The following is a 26,720-nucleotide window of genomic DNA, read 5'->3' as shown; positions in this document are numbered from 1 at the left end:
TTTTACAGAGGCCTATCACACATAACACCGAATAAACATTTTTTTATGAATACATTCTACGGGAAAATATTTTTATTTGTGATTTAATATTACTACTGGATTTATATATTTTATTATGAGAATTTCTTGTGTATTTATTGCCTTTTCAAATTTGTAAATTTCCGACATTAACGTCAGTTTGTAGATGTTAGCAACATGAATAAGCATAACAGGCCCTGCCTCCTTCCGTTTACCGTTGCCTTGGTAACTATCCTGTTAACTAACATCTCAGGAGTTTACTTCGGCTAACTTGAACAATTTTTAGGCAGCTATAAACCAATTAACCAGAGCGTGAAGACACTGATTAACAAAACAGGTAAACCAATATCATTTTACCTTTCGATAATGACCGCAGCATAACCTTAGCTTGTTCAGGCTCAAATGAAGCAAGACAACTAAGATTAGCATACCTTCACTAGATTTTAGCCTAGTGTTAGCTAGCTTGCAACGGCTGTTTCTTTGTCGTGCATTGACTATTTTTTGACTAAATTGTTTAAAATTATTTTTAGTGGCTTTTTGCCAGGCATGGCTACCCCACCGGATGTTTTCAAAGCCCCACCGGTGCGGAGCCTCCCAAAGTTTCCCGTCCTGCCCCCAATTGAAGGGACGCAGCGGCTGAGTGATGTTGAACATGCCACCGCACTAAAGGAGGAGATAGTAAAGAAGATAGCGGCTCAGAAGAAGCTGCTGAGGCACAGGAGGAGCAAAGTGCAACAAAAGCAACTTCATTTAATGTAGGTTTTCCTTTCATGATTTTCTTTTAGCACCCCAATAATAGCTAGAACATTTGTCCAACAGCGGCGTCTATTCTGGCAGTTAAAGATCATTTAGGCCACTGGATTTCCTGAAGTGTGACAGTTTGTTGACTGAATTATTACAGGGTCTCTAGAGTAATGGGGGATTCCAGACACAGCAAGGACACGAGAGTTGTGCGCAGCCTGTCACCAGAGCCACAGTTTCCACCTTCTGTATGATATCTTTCTATCACTATATGCACACAGTTCCAAATAATAATAACAATATAGAACTGTTGCATAGTATGATGGAATTTATTTCAATATCTTCTTTACAGATGCTTAGTAAGGAGCGGAAAAGAAGGGTATGTTTAGTTTCCAGTATTAAATTTGACACCTGAAGAGATTCTATTTTTCTTTTTGTTACACCTCTCTTACTGTATTTTGTACTATTTGCAGATGAACTACATGTTCATGAGGCAGTGCGTAGAGACCCGGCCTTTAGCTCCAATCCAGCAGCATTGGTTGGACTCCATTGTTGTCCGAGTTCCCTCTAGACTTAAAAAGAGCACAGAGGCAAATAAACTACTACAGGAGCTCTGCATGGAAGTCAGTGACGAGTTCCACAGTATGATGGTCAAACACACAGGTATTGGCAGTTTTTTGTATCGCAAGAATGTCAATGCTTTGCAGTTTTAGCCATTAAAAATTGATGATGCTTTTAGAAAAATTGTCATGAATGGATTTTATTTACAACTGACTTAATAGAAAGTTGTATGGAAAGAATAAATTAATGTTTAGTGTTGCCATTTTCCTGCTTGTTGCACAGTTTTTCAAACATCTTATTGAACTTCCTGACAGTTCTTTTGCTCTCGTCATGTAATCCCAAACTGACTTGATTATGTTATGCTTATAGCACATAATTCTTTATGACTTTATATGTTTTGGGTCTGCTTCAGGAAAAAATTAGGATGATCTCATCCTCCCTGATGATATTGTGTGACTAATAAGAATCTAACGCCTAAATTGTCTAACACTTTTGCACAGTGCTATATACACCACATCTCGTTATGCCATGTTTACTCTCTTTAGTAGGCACAGTATTAAGTAATCCACAAACAGAAGGACAGAGTTCAGAAAAACAATCAGAGTAAGTATCCAGTGTGCACAAATGATTTATGCACAATACTCAAGTTGTAGTTAATCTGATTTAATGCCCGTTTGTAAAATGTGTTTATGATCTTTTGCAGAATTCTTGATTTCTCCACACCATGGCATGGTAGCTTCATCCGAAACCGCAGGATCATAAAGGCACATTTACATATTCTTCATCCTGTAATGCAAACTATGTTGGATATTGGCTACACAACATTTTCTCCGTTGGTCCTAGTTGATTTTTCAGGATTCAGGTAAAGAAAGACAACATGTAGGCAAATAGGCACGTACTTAAGCTGTCTCATATGAAGTTTATTTTTGACTGAATTTGAGCTTCTGCTGATACAGAGCATCAGGGCCTGTGGACTGTAAGAGCCTTCAGAATAAAATGGCTGTTGAGTGTAAGAGGACAGAAGATCGCATCATGAATACCTGGTTTCCCAAAGTCATCCACTTATTAACAAACAAGGAAATACTGAACAGAGTTAAAGAGCAGAAAATGGATTCCTTCTACAACTGTGCATCCACTCTAATATCCAATCAGGTGAGATGTGCTATAATTGACAATTTTAAGTTATTTACATGAATTATAGTTTTTATTGGCATCAAAAGAAGTATTTCAGTATATTGCTTATGTATTGTTGTTGCTGTAGGAAAGTAAATTAGTCAAGAAAAATTGTAAGCTGTAACCTCATGAAGTGCACATGCAGCCGTTTGATCTCCATAGTTCATTTTTTGTTCGAGCAGTTGTCTTTTAGCCAATTACCTGACTCGTTTTTAAATGTGTTATGTTTTTATTTTTTATTTACATGCATGTGTGATTCAAAATTCTTTGTATGTACATTACTTGAATGCACATTTAGACTAAGAGATATTTTTCCTACTGTAAATTCTTAGTTGAAATCCCTGCTTCAGACAAATGTGGAAGAGTTTGCTAGTGTGTTTAATCCAAGCAGTCACCACTGCTTGCCAGTCTTTCGTATGGCTTTGACATTTGATGATGAAAAGATGGAGATTTACCCCACCTTACAAGATCTGGAATCAGCAGTTTTTGAGATTCTTAATGCCATCACACATACACTGCAGGTGAGGTTCCTACTTTATGGCACATTTCTAATGCAAAAGTGTATTTTGAGCTGCTACTAATATCTTTGATATTGATCCACAGAAAGTACAGACTGTCCAGTCTTGGTTGGCACAAACCACATCTTCATTTGTGGATGCTAAGGTGGATGATCACATCCTCGCTCAAGCTCGGGTTACTGTGAAAGACGCTGTGCGCAAAAATCTAGAAGAACCTGACAAACATTTCCAGAGCTATGGTGATGTCCATATTCCAGTCACTTTCTATTGTTACTTCATTCATTAAATTAGTCGATTGCTAACTTTAAGTGATTATTTTGCAGTTGAGAGCTATGACTGGCTTGCCAATGGAACAGCACTGGCTCGGGTAAAGAAGTTTATGGAAGAGGAACACTCTTTTGACGAGTATACTGAGGTAACCAAACCTGAAGTTGAATTCATACTATATATGTTATATACATATTCTTGCCTTGCTTTACTTTTTTACATGACAACGTGCAATCTCACTACTTTTTAAAGCAAGTGAAGGAGTTTCGTGCTCTGTCAAAGGAGATTATCAGTCTCCCATCAAAAGCCTGCTTCACAATGGTTCATCTGGACTGTGAAGAGCTGAAACAAGGGCTGGCCAACAAAGCCAAAACCTATGCTGAAATGCTTCTGAATAAACTGATCATCAGCCACCGTGAGCAAAATCTACAGTATGTCTCTTTGTATTACTTTTTCTTTTGCAAAAAGCTCTCACTCTGTTTAAAATGCTCATATTTTTATTTGTTTCATCTTTTCTGTCCCTTTACAAAGAATTTGCAATGAGTTTGAAACCATTAGAGAGAAAGCTCTGAAGGTCCCAGAGAGTACAGATGAAATGGCTGAGATGGATGGATATATAAATTTCATGAAGACAAAGGGTTCTGCAGAACTTACTGAAAAAATAAAGGTGAATATTCTGATAAATGGCTTGAACTGTTGTTTCTTGTCTTGATTTCAATTATCTTCCATCAATATAGACATAGGTGACAACCTGTATTGTGTTCTACCAGGAAGCCCACTGCAGACTTGACTATCTTCTGGATGCCCACGTCATTGATCCTGAAGATCTGCGGCTTAATTCAACAGTTCTTCTCTGGCCAAAAAACATCCTTGATGTATTTGAACTCAGTGACGAGGTAAGACTCCTGGATCTGCTTAAAGTAGTTTGTCGTGTTTTTTTATTTTTATAAATGATCTGATTTTGGACAGTTGTGCTATTTTCCAGATGATACAGAAGGCCAAGAAGAAAGGAGTACAAGAGCTAAATGCTAAGAGAGAACAATTAATTGAGCAACTGGAAAAATTGGGACGCAGGACAGAGGAGTTCCCATATTGCTCTGAGCTGGATATGATGCAGCAGGTATTAGCACTTTCAGACTTTCTTCAAGGAGTAATTACATATTTTTGCTGAATGCAATATATTTCTATTCCTGCTTCGCATTAGATGAGACAGTGGATCTCTTTCTTACATCTGATAAATATATGATAAAAATGCTGCTGAAGCCAGAAACCAGGGATGCAGGTGGATGGTTCTGCTCTAAAGTAACAAAGACTCGCTGCCAGCATCTCAAAAACTTCAGGAAGTCTGTGTTTATGTCTTCAGAATAATTCTGTTTTTGTATGATAATGAGATGTGAGATGTCAATTAGTCAGCTTTAGAGATGCTGGAAGGTGGATTTGTCATCTCTGGAGGCTAGCTGCCACCCTTTCTCCAAGCTTTATGCTGGGCTGAAATATTTTGCTCTTTCCAGCTTCATTTTCAACAGACATCCACAAGAGAGCTATTGATTTTGTCTTGAAACTTTCTGCAAGAAACCTGATTAGCACATTTTGCAAAATGTCAACCTGTTCATCTAAACAAACTTGAACAAATTCATTAACTAGGAGGACTTTTAAATTCTATTCAAGTATTCATTAAAATTTGTCAGTGTCAATACAGAGTAAGTAGTGATCGTAAAGCAGATTTTACTGGGGTTTTCCTGCAGTACTATTACATGAAATTAGACATATTTATATTTCTTGAATGCACAGTCCATGAAATTCACCCGATGTATTTAATACACCTCAACAGGAAACCGGAATACCTAGATTTTGTCAAATAGCCACTGATTACTTGCCAAACAAGTCTATGAATGCAGATCTAATATCTAGCTTACACCATAGATGTAACTGGTACTGCTTTTTGGACAGTATGTTGCAGATGTCAGATCAGTGCAGAAATTTCTCCAGGAGGCGGAAGACAATATTGTCCTCATTAACAAAGAGGAGGCCTTCTACAAAATGGACCCAACAAGTTACCCACAAGTTCTCGTCATCAAGGAGAGTATTGAGCCATACCAGAAGCTGTTTGGATTTGTCCTTAAGTGGCAGCGCACAGAAAATGGGTCAGATTTCAATTGAATGCATATTGTATATCCAGTACATTAAAAAAACATTACTAATAACCTTTCATTCTTTTCCTGAATAGATGGATGAATGGTTCATTTCAAGACTTGGATGGCGAGAGCATGGAGGTAAAAGTGGATGAATTCTTTCGCGAGAGTTTCAAGATGCTTAAGTTTTTCCAACAGAAACAGAATAAGGCCGCACAAGAGATGGAGAAGATTTCGGGGAGGACTAAGAGAAAATCTACTGAGGATGACCCAGAGAAGCAGGAGAGCCCCACAATCACTCTGTGTTCCAACATAATGGAGCAGATCAAAGAGTTCAAGGTATTGTATGCAACTATCATTTGAAGGAGGTTCGTGAATGAAGTCTTGTGGTAAGTGAAGTGTTGTTTGTTGATGCTAAACCATTATGTTGAATGTGATTGCGCCAACAGGAGCATATCCCTCTAGTGTCCATCTTGTGTAACCCAGGTATCAGAACCCGCCACTGGGACCAGATGTCAGCGATAGTCGGGTATAACCTCAATCCTGAGTCTGGCACAACCCTACAGAAAGTTCTCAAACAAAACTTGGCTCCTTACCTGAACCAATTTGAATCCATCAGTGCTGCTGCTAGTAAAGTAAGAACTCCTGAAATTTTGTGTTTGTTTGTACATGTTGTAATTATGTGTGCTAATTGCACTGTGCTCACACTATATTTTTCTACAGGAGTTTTCCCTGGAAAAGGCTATGCAAGCCATGGTGCATGTTTGGGATGAAACTTCCTTCCACCATCAACCTTACAGGGAGACTGGGGTGTCCATCTTGACTGCCTTGGATGATATCCAGACAGTGTTAAATGACCAAATTGTGAAGACTCAGACTATGAGAGGCTCGCCCTTCATTAAACCCTTTGAAAATGAAATCAAGGTGAGCTTCAAGTTTCAGAGAGTTAATCTGAACAACGATAAAGTGCTCACTTTTGCAGTCATTTGCCTATATCTCAGTTTTATAAAGTTTTCACTGTTTGTTCTGGGATCTTAGTTGTGGGAGGAGCGTCTGCTTCGTATCCAGGATACCATAGATGAGTGGCTGAAGGTGCAGTCCCAGTGGCTTTACCTGGAGCCCATCTTCTCGTCTCAGGACATCATGCAGCAGATTCCACAAGAGGGACGACTTTTCCAAACTGTTGACAGAAACTGGAGAGAGGTCATGAGACACTGTGTTAAGGACCCTAAGGTAAAAATTAGAAAGTTTGCAAAGAAGAAAATCTGAAACATATACTGACAGTTATATGCAAGATAACTGAGTGATCTTGTGATTTGTAATCATAGATTCTGCCAGCAACCTCGCTTCCTGGTTTGCTAGAGAAACTGCAAGATTCCAATGCCCTCCTTGATAACATTATGAAGGGTTTAAACGCTTATCTGGAGAAGAAACGTCTCTTTTTTCCTCGGTAAGCAAAAATATTTTTAATATTTTCTAGTCCAGTTCTTTGTGAATATCACAGATTTTGATATTTGTTATTAATACTACTTGCAGGTTCTTCTTCTTGTCTAATGATGAAATGTTGGAGATTCTTTCTGAGACCAAGGACCCACTGCGAGTGCAGCCACATCTGAAGAAGTGCTTTGAGGGTATTGCTAAGTTGGACTTCCTACCTAATCTGGATATCCAGGCAAGGCAGTGACACATAATGTTATTGTTAAATGACACTGTGTGTTGATTAAGCGGTTTGAAACTACGCTTTGTTCTTGCCCAGGCCATGTATAGCAGTGAAGGGGAGCGTGTTCCATTAATCCAGCACATCTCCACGTCTGAAGCCAAAGGAGCTGTGGAGAAGTGGCTGATTCAGGTGGAGGATGTGATGCTTCGAAGTGTCAGAGATGTAGTAGCCCGGTCCAGAGTGGTGAGATCAGTGTTCCTCATACCTTAGATAATTCACAGCATTATGCTCCAATGCCACCATGTTGTGTATGGATCATATTACCCATTTGCACAATATGAGGTTCATCTTATACATGAATGTAAAAGCAATGTAGTGAAAGCCGTGTGATTGTGTATGGTTGTGTGAACAGGCCTATGCTCAGACTGCAAGGAACCAGTGGGTCAAGGAGTGGCCTGGTCAGGTGGTGCTCTGCACTTCACAGATTTTCTGGACTTTGGAAGTTCATGAGGCCATCAGTGCAGGGGCTGATGTGGGTCTTTACACATTCTTCTCTAAATTTGTTTTGTTTTTCAAATACCTAAAGCAATATTCATCCAACATTGACATTGATCATTAGATATTGTATAATTATCTTTAAAAAATAGTCAAATAAAACGTACATTTACGAATTTTAATATTGTAGTCGTCCAAAGTTGTAATGTTTCTCACTATTGACCAGATGACCTGAAATATTCTTTTAATGAACATGACACGAGACCAGTTTCGCCTTAGGAATAAACTTAAATAGTAATTGTTGAGTTTTTTTTCTCTGTAGGGTTTAAAGAACTACTATAAGCAACTCCAGAGTCAGCTGAATGACATTGTAGAGCTGGTGAGGGGAAAGCTTCCCAAGCAAACACGGATTACTTTGGGAGCACTGGTCACAATCGATGTCCATGCCAGGGATGTAGTCATGGAACTTATTGGGAAAGGTACCTCAAAGCACAAAATAGTTTCATCATTGTACCAAAGTGCTGTACAGCAATCAGAGCATCATCCAAAACCAGCACCCAGATAAAATGTTTGCATTGTTGTCCCTTTTTAATAGGTGTGTCACATGAAACTGACTTCCAGTGGCTCGCCCAGCTGCGTTACTACTGGAGCAATGACAATGTTCGTGTTCGCATCATCAATTGTGATGTTAAATACGCCTATGAGTACCTGGGGAACTCTCCACGTCTGGTCATCACCCCTCTGACTGACCGATGCTACCGAACGCTGGTAAAACGATCTCACAAATTGTCTATTTATATATATTTAAGTCTACTTCAATATGAATACTTGTTTCTTTCCTTTACTGAAATAATACTAATTGTCATTTTTTTAAACATTAACTTGCAAAACCCTCTGTCTGTTTTAGATCGGAGCTTTCTACTTGAATTTGGGTGGTGCACCTGAGGGTCCAGCTGGAACAGGGAAAACAGAAACCACCAAGGATCTAGCAAAAGCTCTTGCTGTACAGTGTGTGGTCTTTAACTGTTCAGATGGACTGGATTATCTCGCTATGGGAAAAGTAACATCTACAACAAATTCTGAATTTCTATTAATTCTCATGCCATATTTATTTATACGTTTTACACTGTTAACATATACTTTGGATCAATCTCTCATAGTTTTTTAAAGGTCTGGCTTCATCTGGTGCCTGGGCATGCTTTGATGAATTCAACCGCATTGAGCTGGAGGTGCTGTCTGTCGTGGCTCAGCAAGTTCTCTGCATCCAAAGAGCCATTGAGCTGAAGCTGGAGTACTTTGACTTTGAAGGAACCATGCTTAAACTCAATCCCAACTGCTTTGTGTCCATAACAATGAACCCTGGCTATGCAGGACGCTCAGAACTCCCAGACAATCTCAAGGTCTGTGCTTAGTCAGTTAGGAATATTTGTCGTTGTCTGTGCTATTATAAAATTTCTCAAAACATTCCTGTTTACTTTGCAGCATTGACTGACACACTGCAATGCTTTGCAAACACCTTTAAAATAATGTAACATAATACAAAGAAATATGTCACTGTCTAACATTGGAAATACAAACTTTTGTTCATTTTTCTTTCGTGTAGGTGTTGTTCCGAACAGTAGCAATGATGGTCCCCAACTATGCACTGATTGCAGAGATCTCTTTGTATTCATACGGCTTCCTCAATGCCAAACCACTCTCAGTGAAGATAGTGATGACCTACAGGCTTTGTTCAGAACAGCTGTCCTCTCAGTTCCATTATGATTATGGCATGAGGGCTGTCAAAGCAGTGCTTGTAGCTGCAGGAAACCTCAAGCTCAAGTATCCGGATGAGAATGAGGACATTTTGGTATGTGTGCTGAAATGAATGAACTTGCTTAACATTTTTTAAACGGTATTTTCTCCTTTTAAACTGAATTTTCAATCAATATGCCATTTTTGACCCTTTCACCTTTTTCCTCATGTTGTAACATTCAGCTCCTGAGATCCATAAAGGATGTTAATGAGCCCAAGTTTCTCTCGCATGATATTCCACTGTTCAATGGAATCACCAGCGATTTGTTCCCAGGCATCTCCCTTCCGAAGGCTGACTATAAGGTCAGATGCTGATGCCGTTACTCATAAATTTCCTCTAAATCTAACAATCCTTTCATCTCAACATTACAATTAAATTCACCGTGAGTATAATATTTGCTTGTGTCTATTATCTTTTGATCCAAATTGGTCTCAGAATCCACATCATGTTCATAGTCATAAACATGAAAGTCTAAATCCTCGGCTTGCGTCAGCATTTGTTCACATGCTGCGGTCATAGCACATACAAGTTCCTCTTATTGTGCTCCTAATAGACCCCCAGGCCCATAGTCACACTGCCTTTTCCACATACCTTATTCATCCTTTGACTTGTCCTTTTCAAACTTGTCCAAAGAATGGCGAAGAGTTTCTACACTGGTTGTTATTTCTCCTGCGGGAGCATGCCTGCTCCTGCTACGGGGAGACTGCCAGCCTGCAGCCCGCTGTGCTGACTCCCAGTCCGGCTCCTTTCTTGGAGCTTCCATTGTCACGCCAAACTCTTTTAGACCCTCAACGGCATCTCGTGGATTGTCAAAAGTCTTTGTCTTCCCGTCCTGCAGAAACAACTTAAGTTTTGCTGGATACAGGATTCGAGACTTTATTTTACGTTCCAGAAGTTGTTTCCTTGCGTCCTTGTACTTTGCACGCTCCTTAAACACTTCTGCTGTATAATCCTCATCAAAATAAATCTGTCGGTCATCAATCAGGATTTTCTTCAGAGACCATGCAGTCTGTAGAATGCGCTGCCTCTCACCAAAACTTTGAAAGCGAACGATAATGGATCTGGCATAGTCCGTGTGCCTGGTGTTGGCGTTGCCTGCTGCACGGTGTGCCCTCTCAGTGTGAATCTCATCTCGGATATTAAGTTGTTCACGGAGAAATTTCCAAATAAACTCGATCATGTTTGTTCCTTCTGTTTTCTCCGGCACCGAGTAAATTCTCAAGTTCTTTCTCCTTGTTTGACTTTCCAGATCTTCCTGTTTCTCCTCGAGTTGCTTTTGTTTACTCATGAAGTGAAAAAGCACTTTCGTTAAATCCATGTCACGGTCCTCGTTGCATGCAATTCTCTTTTCTGCATCATTCACTCTTGCTTTTAAATCTTCAAAGCTCTGTTTTATATCGCTCACCTCCTTCCTTAGCACATCAAAGTTGCCTGCCGTCTCTGATCGAAACAGTTTAAGTTCTTTCAATATCTCTGAGGTACCGCTGGCGCTGTCTGTGCTCCTCTCCTCAGGGCGTGACATTTCGCTGGTGTCCAACGCCTCTTTCCGTGGCTTTGGCATTTTTTAATATACCTTTTTTGGTTCAGATGATACCTTAACCTTTCAGGCAGTGAAACACTTAGTGTGCAGCCAACACCGCAAATAAATTTCTTGTATTTAGACTTTTCTTGGAGAGCGAAGTGCTCCGACACGCTTTGGTGGCCATCTTCCAACTCCAAAGAAAGTCTCCCTTCCCTTCCCTTTATATGCTGTATCTATTACTCAGTATGTATCTATTTACCAATGTATTCTTGTCTTTATCAGCTGTTTCTAGAGGCTGCTGAAGAGTGCTGTAAAAATCACAATGTACAGCCAACAGAAGTCTTCTTACAAAAGATGATCCAGACATATGAGATGATGATAGTTAGGCATGGGTATGTTATAATTTGTTTTTCCATGTTGTCGTGTTTTGATATCCTCCTTGCCATGTTTTCCACTTTCACATGCTTGGTACATTTGAAGTGTTTGTCCAAAACACAATATTTCATCAAGATGTTCCGGTTTAGGTTCATGCTGGTGGGAGAGCCCTTTGCCGGCAAAACTAAAGTGCTACATGTTTTAGCTGATACTCTGACTCTCATGAATGAGAGAGGGGATGGTCTGGAGGAGAAGGTCATCTTTAGGACACTGAACCCAAAGTCCATTACCATGGGGCAGCTCTTTGGGCAGTTTGACCTGGTTTCCCATGAGGTAGATCAATTTCTGGGAATTTCTGTGTTACACATAAATACAAGATTTACGTGTTTACAGTATTAATGCACACCTGGGACAAAATATGGCCAACATTTATTATTATTGTTATTATTATTTTTATGTGTTGGTTTTCCCTTCCTGTTAGTGGACAGATGGGATTGTTGCCAACACATTTCGTGAGTTTGCGTCAGCTGACACACCACACCGCAAATGGGTGGTGTTTGATGGTCCTATAGATACACTATGGATTGAAAGCATGAACACTGTTCTGGATGACAACAAAAAGGTACACAATACAAAGTATACGTTTGACATTTTTCCATATTTGTTTATCATATGCTTGAGTAAAGTCATTTTTGCACTACTTCCCTCCACAGTTGTGCCTGATGAGTGGTGAGATCATTCAGATGTCCAGTCAGATGAGTCTCATTTTTGAAGCAATGGATCTGTCACAGGCTTCTGTAAGTTGGTTGTTTGCAGTAATTCATTTTCAAATTATCTTATTTGAAAATGTAACTCTTACTACTTAATTTGCTGAGTAGTGCATCAGGTAGACATGATACTTCATAGCATTCATTCAGTGAATTAATCTACTGTAGCTTCATTGCTAGGATGTAACTGGATGGTATAAAACTGCCTTCATCAAGTTAGTTGGATACTGTTAGCTATTTTCTTTTGCTGCAGCCTGCTACAGTCAGTCGATGCGGTATGATCTACATGGAGCCATCTCAGCTAGGCTGGAATCCCTTGGTGATCTCCTGGATGAACACTCTTCCTGATGCTCTGCAGACTGCCGACCGTCGCTCCCTGCTGCTGGAGCTCTTTCACTGGCTCGTGCCACCTGCCCTTGTGATGCTGCGTAAACACTGCAGAGTAAGTGGCACTATCCCCAAAACAATCTAGACAGAAACATCTGTAGAACGATTAAAAATGTACATTTCTTCATGGCAAAAATACAGATGTTATGTCATGGTAGATTATGATTTTGTTTATAGGAACTTGTTTCCACTAGTGACAGTAACACTGTGCTGTCCTTGTGTCGACTGTTTGAGATGCTGCTCACTGAACCTTTGAAAACAGAACCTGGGGATAAAAATATTCGCACCTGGATCATGGTAAAAGGACAAAATCTTTTATAACTTTAAACATTATTTTAACCATATTTATTCAAAATTTCTATTTGGATGTGCACCTTACAAGCATTGCACCTCCATGCAAGCGTTTTTGCATTTCCACATTCTATTTCAGTGAAGCTGTATGACATTTCTCTTTCTTTTTACAGGCAGCCTTTGCATTCTCCCTGGTGTGGTCTGTGGGTGGCAGCTGTGATGCAGACAGCAGAGAGAAGTTCAGTGAGTTCTTCAGGGTGACGGTTTCAGGAAAAACAAAAGAACATCAGATCCCTGAAACAGTGGGAAAATGGGAGTGTCCAATAGAGGAGAAAGGCCTGGTCTATGACTATTTTTATGAGGTATTGTGTAAATACATTACTTAGAAGAATTTCACTTGTGTTAAACCAGTAAATTATGTTATTATCTCTTCTACAGTTTAAAGGAAAAGGCAAATGGGCTCACTGGAATGATGCCATTAAAAATGTCAACCTGGGAGACAAAAACACCAAAGTGCAAGAGATCATTGTACCTACCATTGACACGGTTCGCTACACCTACTTGATGGACCTCTGCATCAGCTATGGAATGTTAGTATGATCAACTCAAATGTTAGAAATGAAAGGCATTATTGCCATGAGTTATCACTCTGTATGTGTCATATATACTGTTTATATGGTCACACTATTTAAGGTGCATGTATTTAAATATTTTATGTATATTCATGTACATGCATATCTATTTTTTTATATTATTGCCATTTGTTAATGTGTTTTTGTTTTGCTGCCCAGCCCTTCCCTGTTCGTTGGTCCTACTGGCACTGGGAAGTCACTATATGTAAAGGAGAAACTGATGAACAATCTTGATAAAGATTGCTACCTGCCCTTCTTTATCAACTTTTCAGCACGCACTAGTGCAAACCAAACCCAGGTCAGCACTTAGTAAAACATGGTTTAAGTTTATCCTTATATAAATGTTTTGATTACTAAGACGTTATATAGATAGATAGATTACTTGTTTAATTACAAATATTGTGATGTGACCTTAGAAATATGATAAGAAAAGCTTTTATTCACGCCATAGTGAGGCAAAGTAATGGTGATCAGCAGTAATGTTGATATTGTCGAGATTCTTTCATATATGGAAATTCAAATATTGTACAGATTCCTCCGAATGTGGAAAATATCAATATGACACAGGGTTAGTCTGTATGTAAAAACATACCCCCCGTCATTTATTTTCACTATCATTTTTCTACATTTATTTTCTTCCAGAATATCATCATGTCCAGGTTAGATAAGAGAAGGAAGGGGATATTTGGGCCTCCCATAGGAAAAAAGTGTGTCATCTTTGTAGATGACATGAACATGCCAGCGCTGGAACAGTTTGGAGCACAGCCTCCTGTGGAGCTTCTTCGGCAGTACATAGACCATGGAAACTGGTATGACCTATTTGCTGTTAGGCAGGTTCATATTCAGACAAGAGGAGTATAATAAACAAAACAGACTGAATTCATTAAATAGACTTCTTCTGTTATGCTCTGGCAGGTATGACCTGAAGGATACCTCCAGGATCACCCTTGTCGACCTCCAGCTCATCTCAGCTATGGGTCCCCCTGGTGGCGGAAGGAATGCTGTAACATCTCGCTTCTTGCGGCATTTTAACATTTTTAGCATTAATGCCTTCAGTGATGACACCATGGTTTGCATTTTCTCCAACATCGTGGCCTTCTATCTTAAGAACAATGAATTTCCACCTGAATATTTCACTGTTGGCAACCAAATAGTGACAGCCACAATGGAAGTAAGTTCCCTGAACACACAGTGATATCACAAGAAATGTTCACATATTTCATAAATGTATTTTACATGTGTGTAATGCTCATAGAAATCGGAAATATCCATCCAATTGTCTTTTCCAATATTCTAATTCTTTGCTTATTTTTTTTAATTTCCAAAGGTGTATAAGAGAGCAATGGAGAATCTGCTTCCAACTCCAGCAAAGTCTCATTACACCTTCAACCTACGGGACTTCTCACGTGTTATTCAAGGTTGTCTGCTGCTGAAGAAGGAATCTCTGGACAACAAACGCACTGCGATACGGCTGTTTGTCCATGAGGTCTTCCGCGTCTATTATGACCGCCTGGTGGATGATAAAGATCGAGCATGGCTCTACAAGCTGATGAATGGCATTGTCAAAGATCACTTTAAAGAGTCCTTTGACCAGGTCTTTGACCACCTGAAACAAGGCAGTAAAGTAAGCTGAGATTCACTTATCCCTATTGTGGTTTCATCCATTCCATCCATTCTCTCTATACACCGCTTTATCCTCACTAGGGTCGCGGGGGCTGCTGGAGCCTGTCCCAGCTGACTCGGGCGAAGGCAGGGGACACCCTGGACAGGTCACCAGTCTGTCGCAGGGCTACATATATAGACAAACAGTCACACTCACATTCACACCAACGGCCAATTTGGAATAATCAATTAACCTCAGCATATTTTTGGACTGTGGGAGAAAGCCGGAGTGCCCGGAGAAAACCCACGCATGCACAGGGAGAACATGCAAAAAGATCCCGGGCTCAGGCTGGGATTTGAACCAGGGATGTTCTTGCTGCAAGGCAAAAGTGCTAACCACTATTCCACTGTGCAGCCCCATTGTGGTTTCATGTGATTTGTAATTGTTATATTAAAGAGGAAATGGAGCAAGTGAGAGCTGACATGAAACATCTTTGGCAGTCTGAGATCTTAATAAAATTTTAGTTTGTTAAATATCTGTTTTTTTTACGAGCATATTAGATATGTTTGGAAAATGCCACAAAAATTGATCCGTATGAATTTGTGCCATCAATGTTCCTCCATTTTCAGCTTGTTGAGGAAGACATGCGAAATCTTCTGTTTGGTGATTACATGAACCCTGAGCTGGAAGATGACATGCGCTTGTACACAGAGGTGCCCTCAATGGATACCTTTGCTCAGGTGGTGGAGTCATGTCTTGAAGAATACAACCAGATGCACAAAAATCGAATGCACCTCGTCATCTTCCGGTAAACTGTTTTAGTTATTTCACTAAATTAATAGACTTGTAATAAGAGTAAATGTACAACCAGCTGACTTGATCTGTTTACAAGTCTTAATTAATGGAGAAAAATGAATTACTTCATGTAGCTATGTCTTGGAGCACCTGTCTCGTATCAGCCGTGTATTAAAGCAGCCAGGAGGCAACGCCCTGCTAGTGGGAGTGGGAGGCAGTGGACGCCAGTCCATCACCCGCCTGGCCACATCTATGGCGCACATGACCATGTTCCAGCCTGAGATCTCTAAGAGCTATGGCATGACTGAATGGAGAGATGACCTCAAGGTTAGCTTTCTAGCTTTCAAAAGCATTCTGTGTCCTGTTATTCTGATGTCTTATATATGGTTCTTTTATACTGTTTTGGTCTTAGATCCTGTGGCATTTTAAAACATTTTTAGCATACATCGTCACAATATTCTGCCTCTCTGAATTTCAGATGCTGCTGAAAAATGCTGGGGTGAAAGGACAGAAAACAGTGTTTTTGTTAACTGATGCTCAGATCAAAGATGAGGCCTTTCTAGAAGATGTGGACAGTGTCTTGAATACCGGAGAGGTGCCCAATTTGTTTGCCATAGACGAAAAACAGGAGATCATGGAAGTAGGTTATTGAAAGCCCTTACGAAACAATTTAAAACAATTATATAAATGCCCCTTTAATTTGCTTTTAATATAATTCTTATTTCATTACTTTTTCTCCAGTCATTACGTCCCATAGCCCAGGCTGGTAATAAGAGTTTGGAGTTGAGCCCCTTGACCCTGTTTGCCTTCTTCGTGGCACGCTGTAGAGAGAACCTGCACATTGTTGTGGCCTTCAGTCCTATTGGAGATGCCTTTCGAAATCGCCTCCGCCAATTTCCATCTCTTATTAACTGCTGTACCATTGACTGGTACCAGGTACAATATAGTCATTGGAAGACATTTATTTGTATTATATCTGCATTTAAATGCAAAGGTATAAGATGGGAACTTCACAGGTCTGCACATTTTAGAGGAAGCAATGATGCATAGAAAAAGAAAGAGATGTTTAGATATGTAAGCAGTCTATCCTTGCATGTCTTAGTATCTGTTTCTTCTCTGTGCCCTAACAGCCATGGCCAGAGGAAGCTCTTGAGCGAGTAGCCAACTCCTTCCTGGGGTCACTGGAGATGAGTGAAAATGAGAGGCGGGAGGTCATACCCATCTGCAAAACGTTTCATACATCTGTCAAACAGCTCTCACAGAGGTATAGGTTACATCTTCTATATTCAAGGGTAAAGTACATATATATATACCCGTACCTGTACTGTTGTTTTCGCTGCAGATTCCTCTCTGAGCTAGGTCGACATAATTACGTGACTCCCACATCCTACCTGGAGCTGATTGCGGCGTTCCGTCTACTACTCACTCAGAAAAGAGAAACTGTCATGCAGGCAAAACAGAGGTATACCAACGGTCTGGATAAGCTAGCCTTCGCTGAATCTCAGGTATATGAATAACCATTTTTACCTGAGTTTCATTGCTTTTTCTGTAGTTCTTTGAAAATGTGAAGCATAGCTTTGTGTTTATCTACTCAACAACTGTCTTTCTGTAGGTGGGTGAGATGAAAAAGGAACTAGTAGACCTACAACCCAAACTGGAACAGGCAAAGGTTGACAACACCAAAATGATGAAGGTGAATTACATTTCAAATCTTAATGCTGCCTAAACAGCGACCCTAGAGCATATATATAAATCAGTATTAATAAATAATTATATTTGATTTAAATGTGTATTTTGTGATTTTTTTTTTTTAGGAAATTGAAGTGGAGTCTGTGGAGGTGGAAGCCAAGAGTAAAATTGTGCGTGTTGATGAGGAGGTGGCAACTGTAAAAGCAAAAGAGGCTCAGGCACTGAAGAAAGAGTGTGAGAGTGACTTGGCTGAAGCTATTCCTGCTCTGGAGGCTGCTCTCTCTGCTTTGAAGACTTTAAAGGTATACACCCTTCAACTACACTGCATTTTTCTAACAAATTATGCTGTTCAGGTCACTGCAGTTCAGACAGTTATGTAAGTTGAGTTGTCTGTTTTTTTTCAGCCAGCTGATATTACAATTGTGAAAGCGATGAAAAATCCCCCATCAGGGGTGAAGCTGGTGATGGCAGCTGTATGCGTGATGAAGGAGATAAAGCCAGATAAGGTGGCTGACCCAGCAGGGACTGGCAAAAAGGTCAGTCTGAACAAAAAAAATCTTATGGCAATTGTCTAGGGCTTATTTTAACCCTTAAAAACATTGCGCCTCATCATAACAGTTTCATTTCCATTGTGTAACAAGCAGTATTATAATGTGTAACAAATTTTCTATTTTTAGGTTTTTGACTTCTGGGGTCCAAGCAAGAAGCTACTGAGTGATATTAACTTTTTACGAGATCTTAAAGAATATGACAAAGACAATATTCCTGTGAGTGTCAGGAATATCACTTTATTAATATATATAGAACAAAATACTTTGTGCTGACTAACTTATGTATCTCTTCATTGCAGGTCCCCGTGATGCAAAAAATTCGTAGTGAGTACATGACTAATCCTGACTTTGACCCGAGCGTTGTGGCAAAAGCCTCCTCTGCAGCAGAGGGCCTGTGCAAATGGATCAAAGCAATGGAGATGTATGACAGGGTGGCAAAGGTGCAACATTTCTGGATTTTTACTTGGACTTTCTCTTATGACTTGTCTTGATAATAGTACCTGCATGCTTGCTTCGACATCACTCTCAACCACTCTTTGTTTTTAGGTCGTAGCCCCTAAGAAGGCCAACCTTGCAGAGGCACAGGAGTCCCTAGCTGCTACCATGGTCCTGTTGGACCAGAAAAGGTCTGAATTAAAAGAGGTTGAGGACCGCTTGGATGCCCTCCAGAAAACTTTCGAGGAGAAAACAGAGGAGAAGGCCCAGTTAGAGTTCCAGGTCGATTTGTGTGCCAGGAAGCTGGAGAGGGCAGAAAAACTCATTGGCGGTCTTGGTGGGGAGAAGGCCAGGTTATGATGATGATTCTTAATATTCTTTGTTTATTTTTTTTGCAACTGAATCCACAATATTATATAACTGAATTATTGGATATCTGCCAGCAGATGGTCTAAAGCAGCAGATGACCTGCAAAACACATATGACAACTTGACTGGAGATGTTCTTATCTCTGCTGGTGTCGTTGCATACTTGGGAGCTTTCACTGCTGGCTTCAGACAGGACTGCACCAAGCTTTGGACCAAACTCTGCCAAGTAACAGTCTTCCTCTCCTGTCTTTTTGTACTCAATTTCATTGAACTTAAAAATATGTAATTGCCTATTATCTGTCTTCGTACCCCCCTTAATCTCTCTAGTCTAAGAACATTCCATCGTCAGATGACTTCTCTCTCAGTAAAACCCTTGGAGATCCTATTAAGATCAGAGCTTGGAACATTGCAGGCCTTCCCAGTGACTCTTTCTCTATCGACAATGGTGTCATTGTCAGCAATTCACGTAGATGGTGAGCCAGTATTTCTGATATGTTTTGATGAAAATTTTAATCTTTTATTGAACCATTTGTCAAAAATACAGTTTCTAGTTAAATGTAAACAACAGTACGATAAAATCATGGAACAGGAGTATTTTATTCCTTAATGTTGTCGTTTTTGTAGGCCTTTGATGATTGATCCCCAGGGTCAAGCCAACAAGTGGGTAAAGAATTCCGAGAAAGATAACAACCTGAGTGTAATCAAGTTAACAGATGGGGACTACATGAGAACTCTGGAAAACTGTATTCAGTTTGGAACACCTTTGCTGCTGGAAAATGTAGGAGAGGAACTGGACCCTTCTCTGGAACCATTGCTGCTCAGACAAACCTTCAAACAAGGTGCTGTGAATGTGATACAGCTGTTAAAAGGATCATGTAGGATGTGAATTTAAAAAGGTGAAAATTATCAGTCTGATTACTTTTTTATTTCCCCTAGGTGGTGTGGATTGCATCAGGCTTGGGGAGAGTGTGATTGAGTACTCCAGTGATTTCTGTTTCTACATCACCACAAAACTCAGGAACCCCCACTACCTGCCAGAACTGGCTACCAAAGTGTCTCTGCTCAATTTCATGATTACTCCAGAGGGCTTGGAGGACCAGCTGCTGGGGATTGTGGTGGCTAAGGAGAGGTAGTATTCATTAAATGACTTCTTTGGAATAACACTGAAACACTTGAAAAACATGTCTTCTTACTCGCACCATCATCCACTTGTTTTTACCTCATGTTTTTTTTATAGGCCAGAACTGGAAGAGGAGAGAAATGCGTTAATCCTGCAGTCAGCTGCCAATAAGAGGCAACTAAAGGAGACTGAAGACAATATCCTGGAGACGCTGCAGTCCTCTGAAGGGAATATTCTGGAGGATGAAAGAGCCATTAAGATTTTAGACTCAGCAAAGATCATGTCCAATGAGATTACAAAGAAACAGCAGGTTTATATTAGAGCTATATATTCATAATGGGACCTTGATTGTGAATTTGATGAATAGAACATTTTATAGTTTAACCACCTACTGTTTTCATATTTCCAAGATTGCAGAGAAGACAGAGATCAAGATAGCAGAGTCCAGAGAGGGTTACAGAGCTATTGCCAAACACTCATCCATCCTGTTCTTCAGTATTGCTGATCTGACCAACATAGACCCCATGTACCAGTATTCGCTCAGCTGGTTTGTCAACCTCTACATTAATTCTATACAAAACAGGTAAGTCATGCATTTGGAGTAAATTCTGTGTTGTCCCAAAAGAAGCAATGTACTTTGTGATAGCAACAGCAGTTTAGAGAAATAAAATTATATTAAAATAGTACTAGTGCTTGTATTTGATTAAAGTGGCACTAACTAGTTGTTTGTGGAGGCTCAATCATAAAATCTCCAAAGATTCAGCTATGGTTTGGTCTGATAAGAACATTTACTATAGGTTTGTGGAACTTTTAGTTGTTCTGTGTTCATTGAAGTACTCTGTATTATACTTTTATTCATCAGTAACAAGTCCAAGATTCTGGAGAGGAGGCTTCAGTTCCTAATTGATCATTTCACCTATAACTTGTACTGCAACGTCTGTCGTTCTCTGTTTGAGAAGGACAAACTTCTCTTCTCATTCCTTCTTTGCTGCAATCTACTACTGTAAGTGTTAAAGCTACAAGCCTTATTTTCTTTTATCCACATGCTCATATGCAAATATGTGATTTGTATATGTATACTTTATATATAATGCTGTCTTCTACTGATATGTCTTCGAAGAGCAAAAGAGGAGATAGAATACTCTGATTTCATGTTCTTGCTGACTGGGGGAGTGGGCCTGCAGAACACTATTGCTAACCCTGACCCCAGCTGGCTACAGGACAAGAGCTGGGATGAAATCTGCAGAGCCAATGAACTGCCTGGCTTGCAAGGAATAAAGTAAAAAACATGAATAATTCAATCAAAATTATTTTTATTGCTTTGGATCTATTTACTCCTTCCCTTCTGGTGGTCAGTATGATTTATTTTTGAGTAATGGATTGAATTGTTATTTACTCCACAGAGAGGCTTTCATCAAGAGCCTAGGAGACTTCAAGGCCATTTATGACAGTAAAGAGCCATGCAATGTTGCTCTGCCTGCACCATGGTGTGAAAAACTCAATGACCTGCAGAAGATGATCCTTGTTCGCTGTCTGCGACCTGACAAAATAGTCCCAGCTGTGACTAAATATGTGACTGGAAATCTGGGGAAGAGATTTGTCCAGCCTCCTCCCTTTGACCTCAGCAAGAGCTATCTGGACTCCAACTGCACCACCCCACTTGTGTTTGTGCTGTCTCCAGGAGCCGATCCAATGGCTAGTAAGTCCTACCATACAAATGAGAATATTTAAGGCAGGGGTGTTAAACTCATTTTGGTCCAGGGGCCGCGTACGGCCTAATTTGATGTCAAAGGGGCCGGACCAGTAAACTTATAGCATAATTACCGAGAAGTAACAATCATTTTTTCCGACGTTTTAGTGCAAATGAGAACGAGTATATTAGAAAAATCTTTATATGTCCTTTTAAAAATTCTATTAGAAACAACCAGAGATTAGAGTAAGTGCAATTTCAACAACACTATGACTCAGTTTAACATTTATTTGTGTGCATTGTGCATAACAACTAATCACAGTGATTGTACAAAGGCACAACATATTCCTATCCTATTCGTTCACTGAGGTGAATGACAAACCTGTGTGCTTGGTGTGTATGCAAGCAAGGAATTTAATCTTTGGCGCCACTATGAGACTCGGCATGGTGAAAAAAATACAACAGCTTGCAAGGAGAACTGAGAAGACAACATAAATGAATTGTTGGCGGGTTCGAGGAAACGGCAATCTGTTTTCACTGGGAGCCGTGAGGTCAGCGATGCTGCAGTGAAAGCCAGCTACCTAATTGCTAGCAAAACAGCATTAGCATCAAAGCCGTACTCTGAGGGGGAGTTCGTTAAAACTTGCATGCTGAAGGCTGCAGAAATCATAAGGGGTCATTAATGCTTAACCTAAAAATCATTACAAAAAACATTATCCTTCCACAGGCTTGCTGAAGTTTGCCAGTGACAAGAACATGGGTGGTGCCAAGTTCCAGTCAATCTCTCTGGGTCAGGGCCAGGGGCCCATCGCGGCTAAGATGATATCCACAGCCATGCAGGATGGAACATGGGTGTGTTTGCAGAACTGTCACCTTGCCGTTTCCTGGATGTCCACTCTGGAGAAAATTTGTGAGGACTTCAGTCTTGCAACATGCCACCAGGACTTCCGCCTCTGGCTCACAAGCTACCCTTCATCCAAGGTACAAGCACAGTGCATTTCATTCTGTACATGTGCATAAACAAACCAGTTTAAGCAGTAAAATACAGACGCTAAATTGTTAAAGTATAGCTACATAAGAAAAAACACCTTTTTGAAATCAGTTTCCAGTGACCATCCTGCAGAATGGAGTGAAAATGACAAATGAGCCTCCTACTGGACTCCGGCTCAACCTGCTACAATCTTATTTGTCAGATCCTGTTTCTGATCCAGACTTCTTCAATAGCTGTCCCAATAAGGAGATGGTAAGCTAAAGAGAAGTTTGTGTTCAACTGTACATCACAGGTGTTCAAATTTATTAATTTATTAGGTCTGTCACATAAAGAATGCTCTCTGAATGTTGTATTTTTTTCCACTAGATTTGGGAGAAGCTCCTCTATGGATTGTGCTTCTTCCATGCTCTTGTTCAGGAGAGGAAAAAGTTTGGCCCACTAGGCTGGAATATTCCCTATGGTTTCAATGAGTCTGACCTCCGTATAAGCATCAGACAGCTACAGGTATTTATTCAGAGGCTTAGTTGTGGAGTTCCTACCATCAGAATAATCGAAAAATGCTTAGAATTTCTTTTCTGTTTTAGCTATTTGTGAATGAATATGATGAGGTGCCGCTGGAGGCCATAACGTATCTGACTGGGGAGTGTAACTATGGTGGACGCGTGACAGATGACTGGGATAGGCGACTCTTGATGACAATCTTGGCTGACTTCTACAACAAGGACATCATTGTAACATTTCGTTACCCTTTTTCACCTAGTGGAGAATACTTTGCCCCGCCTAAATCAGCCTATGATGACTACGTTCTCTTTATCAAGGTACCACCACATTAGGAGTCTATTGTCTTCTTTCCTATATAGTGACTTCCAGCTGAGTAGCAATACTTTTGTTGTCTTCTAGGAACTTCCATTCAGTCAGCATCCAGAGGTATTTGGGATGCATGAAAATGTTGACATTTCTAAAGACTTGCAGCAGACCAAAGTGCTGTTTGATTCGCTGCTGCTCACCCAGGGTGGAGGGGCAAAAGGAGGGGCTACCTCTGGGAGCGACAACACCCTGCACGAAATCGCGAATGACATTCTTACCAAGGTAAAAACCTTTTTATTTCACAGTTTTTAGCCTTGCAAATTACATTATTCTAGGAATAGTGATGTCAGACAGTCAGTCCAAATTGTTCGTCCGAACTAGAAAATCCCTACAGCTAACAGATGACTTGGGAAAATTTTGTGCAGATGCTAATGATTCTTGATGGAAGAATCCTAATAACTTTTTTTTTCTTTTTGCAACATCAGACTAAGTTTCACATATCTTATGAAGTACAGTATCTCAGCATCTATGTCGTGAATTGGCACAAAACGTCATATCGACATCCATACTACCCAGTGTTTACAATCCTGCTGGCTGTGGCAGTTACTCGACTTTTTCTCTTGTGCTGTACATAATGAAATGTCTTAGTGACTTAGTAACTATTTAATGGATTATCATGGTGTTTAGTACATATTCATGTAAATAATGTGCTTTGTTTTATTGCCAATTTCATAAATAATTAACACAGTAAACTCTATACCTGCTTTATATGAGAGTTTTAGCACCCTCATTGTGTGCATGTTAGCATGCTGATATTTGCATTTTGCTCTGAGCTCTAAAGATTCAGAAATGCTCTAATATTATGCTTTTATATTATGTGGGGTGTATTAGGTGTGTCATTACTTATTTGGAAGGAAATACAAATTATCTCAGCACAGTTGCAGCTCTCAGCTAGAGTGCTGATTTCTGTTTTCTATTTCTTGATCATAATCTGTAAGCACTGCACTTTAAAACTTGCTTGTTTGCTTTTTTTCTCCCGAGCTACCAGTCAATTTTGACACAGAAGCAGCTCTGTTGAAGTTTCCAGTGCTCTACGAAGAAAGTATGAACACGGTCCTCGTCCAAGAGATGGAACGATACAATGTGTACGAACAAACAGCTCAGTGCAACACATTACCAACATAATACAACACATTATCAACCATTTTATGTGAACTAACTGCTGTTTTTTACTCACTCAGGTTGTGTCGTACGATTCGTGTGAGTCTCCAGAACCTGTTGAAGGCTATTAAGGGCTTGGTGGTGATGGATGCAGAGCTTGAGGCGGTTGCAGGCAGTTTGATGGTGGGGAAGGTTCCAGAAAAATGGGCCAAGCGCTCTTACCCAAGCCTGAAGCCCCTGGGCAGTTACATTACCGACTTTCTTTCAAGGCTCAAGTTTTTGCAAGTAAGACTATTTGACAACGATCCCTCGGATGAGAAGGATACTATTGGTTTTGACTATGCATTTATAGGAGCTTTGTTACGTTTTCACTCCTGTTTTGTTTTACTTTGACTTTGTGTGTCCATAGGTTTGGTATGACACCAGTAAGCCCAGTGTGTTCTGGCTGTCTGGCTTCTTCTTCACTCAAGCCTTCCTTACTGGGGCTATGCAGAACTACGCCAGGAAATACCAGATCCCCATTGACCTGCTAGGCTTTGATTTTGAGGTCTGAAGAATCACTTGTTATTATCCCTCTGGCTCCATAACTAATTTTTTTTTTTTTTTTTTTTGCAGCCCTAAGGTCTGACCTGTGATTTTTGTTTTGTGATTTTATTCTACAGGTTCTTTCAATTGATGAGTCAAACACAGCGCCTGAGGATGGTGTTTACATTAACGGATTGTTTCTGGATGGAGCTCGATGGGACAAAATAAGGTAGATGTTCATAGCTGGGGTTTAGAGTAATGACTATGATTATTACTTTACAATAATCAGTGCCAGTAACTGATTAAATGTGCTGTACTCATGTACATTTAAGGTACTTTACTGAGTATTTGCTGAGTAGAGTATATGCAACTACTGTATATACTCTGCTCCATAATAGAAGGAAATATTTATAATATTAGTGGCTCTTATTACTACAGCACTACATACATACATTTTCATGTGAATATTTATATTGGAGATTGTTCATCATTTTTATAGTGTGGTGTGTAGTGTACTTCTCCCAACACTATAAAATTGCAGCCATACATAGTGAGCTTTTGTTTGTCTCTATCACCAGTGGTGCTCTGGCTGAGCAGCTCCCCAAAGTCCTGTTTGACTTGATGCCCATCATCTGGATAAAACCCAGTCAGTAATACCTCCGTTTGTACACTGCCAGTGCTAGCATTTCAAATATATCATGAATGAAATACTTGTGATTCATTCCAAATACATTTTTGTATGTGTTTTCTGCTACATTATACCTTAATATATATCTAGTTTTTTTATTTCCTCTCTATTTTCTTGACTCTCTACTTCAACATTTTCTTTGTTTCTTTGCTTCCTTTTCTTCCACGCAGCTGAAAAGAAAAGCAGTGATCAGCCTCAGAAACTGTACGTGTGTCCTCTCTACAAGACCAGTGAGAGGAAGGGCACGTTGTCTACCACCGGTCACTCCACCAATTTTGTCATTTCCATCACGTTGCCCATCAACAAGCGTCCGCAACACTGGATTAAGCGTGGTGTGGCCCTGCTTTGCCAGCTTGATGACTGAGATCAGATACCAAAGACTGAAGACTTAAACACTTCACTGTGGCACATTTTGGCAGAGTGATGTGTTCTTTTACAATGCAAAATGAAACATGATGTCTTGACCGATTGTGGAGTATGTGTTTTTAAACTATTGATCGTAGGTTGATTTGGATAGCGTGAAAGGTTCATAGCATGGTACCATTTTCAGTTTGTCTTCCACCTACTTCAAAATACACAGTTACAATGATTTCTCCAAAAGATAACAAACTGAAAGGTACCAAAATACACAAAGAAATCCTAAAATCTGCGCTAGATGCACTCTGACTTTTCAATAGAAAAGAATGACACTATGCATCTCTCATTCCTCATTAACTTTATATTGAATTGATTCTAAGAGAAAAAAGTATGTATATTTAAAAAAAACAATTACATAACATTGGTTCTAATTTAATAAGAATTTTTGAAGCACATCGCATGCAGCTTCTTATGCTGACTTTCATGTTTGTTCTCCATGTCAGCTTGCTGTACATGATGATTACACAAAGCAATTATTCCTTAAATACTCAAAGGATGAAAGGCTTTACATTCAATTAATCAATAAAGTAAGCACAGCATGTATAA

At 39.9% G+C, this 26,720-nt stretch overlaps 1 protein-coding gene across 1 annotated transcript; it reads left to right on the top strand.

Annotated features, from left to right (window-relative positions):
- The first annotated feature begins 215 nt into the window (after window positions 1-215).
- Window positions 216-26,720, top strand: dnah12 (dynein, axonemal, heavy chain 12). The gene is made up of 74 exons (XM_051949953.1): window positions 216-355; window positions 549-773; window positions 920-1,007; window positions 1,112-1,138; window positions 1,233-1,422; window positions 1,866-1,923; window positions 2,024-2,182; window positions 2,277-2,472; window positions 2,826-3,014; window positions 3,097-3,250; window positions 3,335-3,426; window positions 3,531-3,709; window positions 3,810-3,945; window positions 4,049-4,174; window positions 4,264-4,398; window positions 5,229-5,422; window positions 5,506-5,749; window positions 5,860-6,045; window positions 6,134-6,334; window positions 6,449-6,643; window positions 6,739-6,860; window positions 6,947-7,082; window positions 7,167-7,313; window positions 7,483-7,602; window positions 7,888-8,044; window positions 8,161-8,333; window positions 8,473-8,625; window positions 8,726-8,965; window positions 9,169-9,414; window positions 9,543-9,662; window positions 11,165-11,274; window positions 11,407-11,590; window positions 11,739-11,879; window positions 11,971-12,054; window positions 12,278-12,466; window positions 12,589-12,708; window positions 12,876-13,064; window positions 13,141-13,292; window positions 13,494-13,632; window positions 13,977-14,143; window positions 14,250-14,505; window positions 14,662-14,958; window positions 15,567-15,745; window positions 15,867-16,059; window positions 16,211-16,372; window positions 16,474-16,668; window positions 16,863-16,996; window positions 17,075-17,237; window positions 17,345-17,425; window positions 17,547-17,723; window positions 17,826-17,957; window positions 18,099-18,188; window positions 18,272-18,412; window positions 18,519-18,760; window positions 18,854-19,001; window positions 19,103-19,248; window positions 19,400-19,614; window positions 19,712-19,904; window positions 20,013-20,205; window positions 20,306-20,478; window positions 20,758-20,898; window positions 21,016-21,174; window positions 21,299-21,594; window positions 22,313-22,566; window positions 22,688-22,828; window positions 22,943-23,080; window positions 23,161-23,394; window positions 23,477-23,665; window positions 24,425-24,528; window positions 24,625-24,829; window positions 24,954-25,091; window positions 25,207-25,298; window positions 25,648-25,715; window positions 25,928-26,720. The coding sequence occupies exons 2-74, from the start codon at window positions 565-567 to the stop codon at window positions 26,119-26,121; spliced, it is 11,910 nt and encodes a 3,969-aa protein (XP_051805913.1). The 5' UTR covers window positions 216-355; window positions 549-564; the 3' UTR covers window positions 26,122-26,720.

This window comes from Acanthochromis polyacanthus, chromosome 6 (genome assembly GCF_021347895.1).
Source record: "Acanthochromis polyacanthus isolate Apoly-LR-REF ecotype Palm Island chromosome 6, KAUST_Apoly_ChrSc, whole genome shotgun sequence".
Lineage (NCBI taxonomy): Eukaryota > Metazoa > Chordata > Actinopteri > Pomacentridae > Acanthochromis > Acanthochromis polyacanthus.
The sequence above is the reverse complement of the archived record's forward strand: the minus strand, read 5'-3'. Positions and strand labels throughout refer to the sequence as shown.

Coding starts and splice junctions, on each gene's coding strand:
- dnah12 (XM_051949953.1), top strand. CDS start 565: ATGGCTACCCCACCGGATGTTTTCAAAGCCCCACCGGTGCGGAGCCTC. Junction 774..919: donor CAAAAGCAACTTCATTTAAT/GTAGGTTTTCCT, acceptor GAATTATTACAG/GGTCTCTAGAGTAATGGGGG. Junction 16,997..17,074: donor GTCAAACAGCTCTCACAGAG/GTATAGGTTACA, acceptor TTTTCGCTGCAG/ATTCCTCTCTGAGCTAGGTC.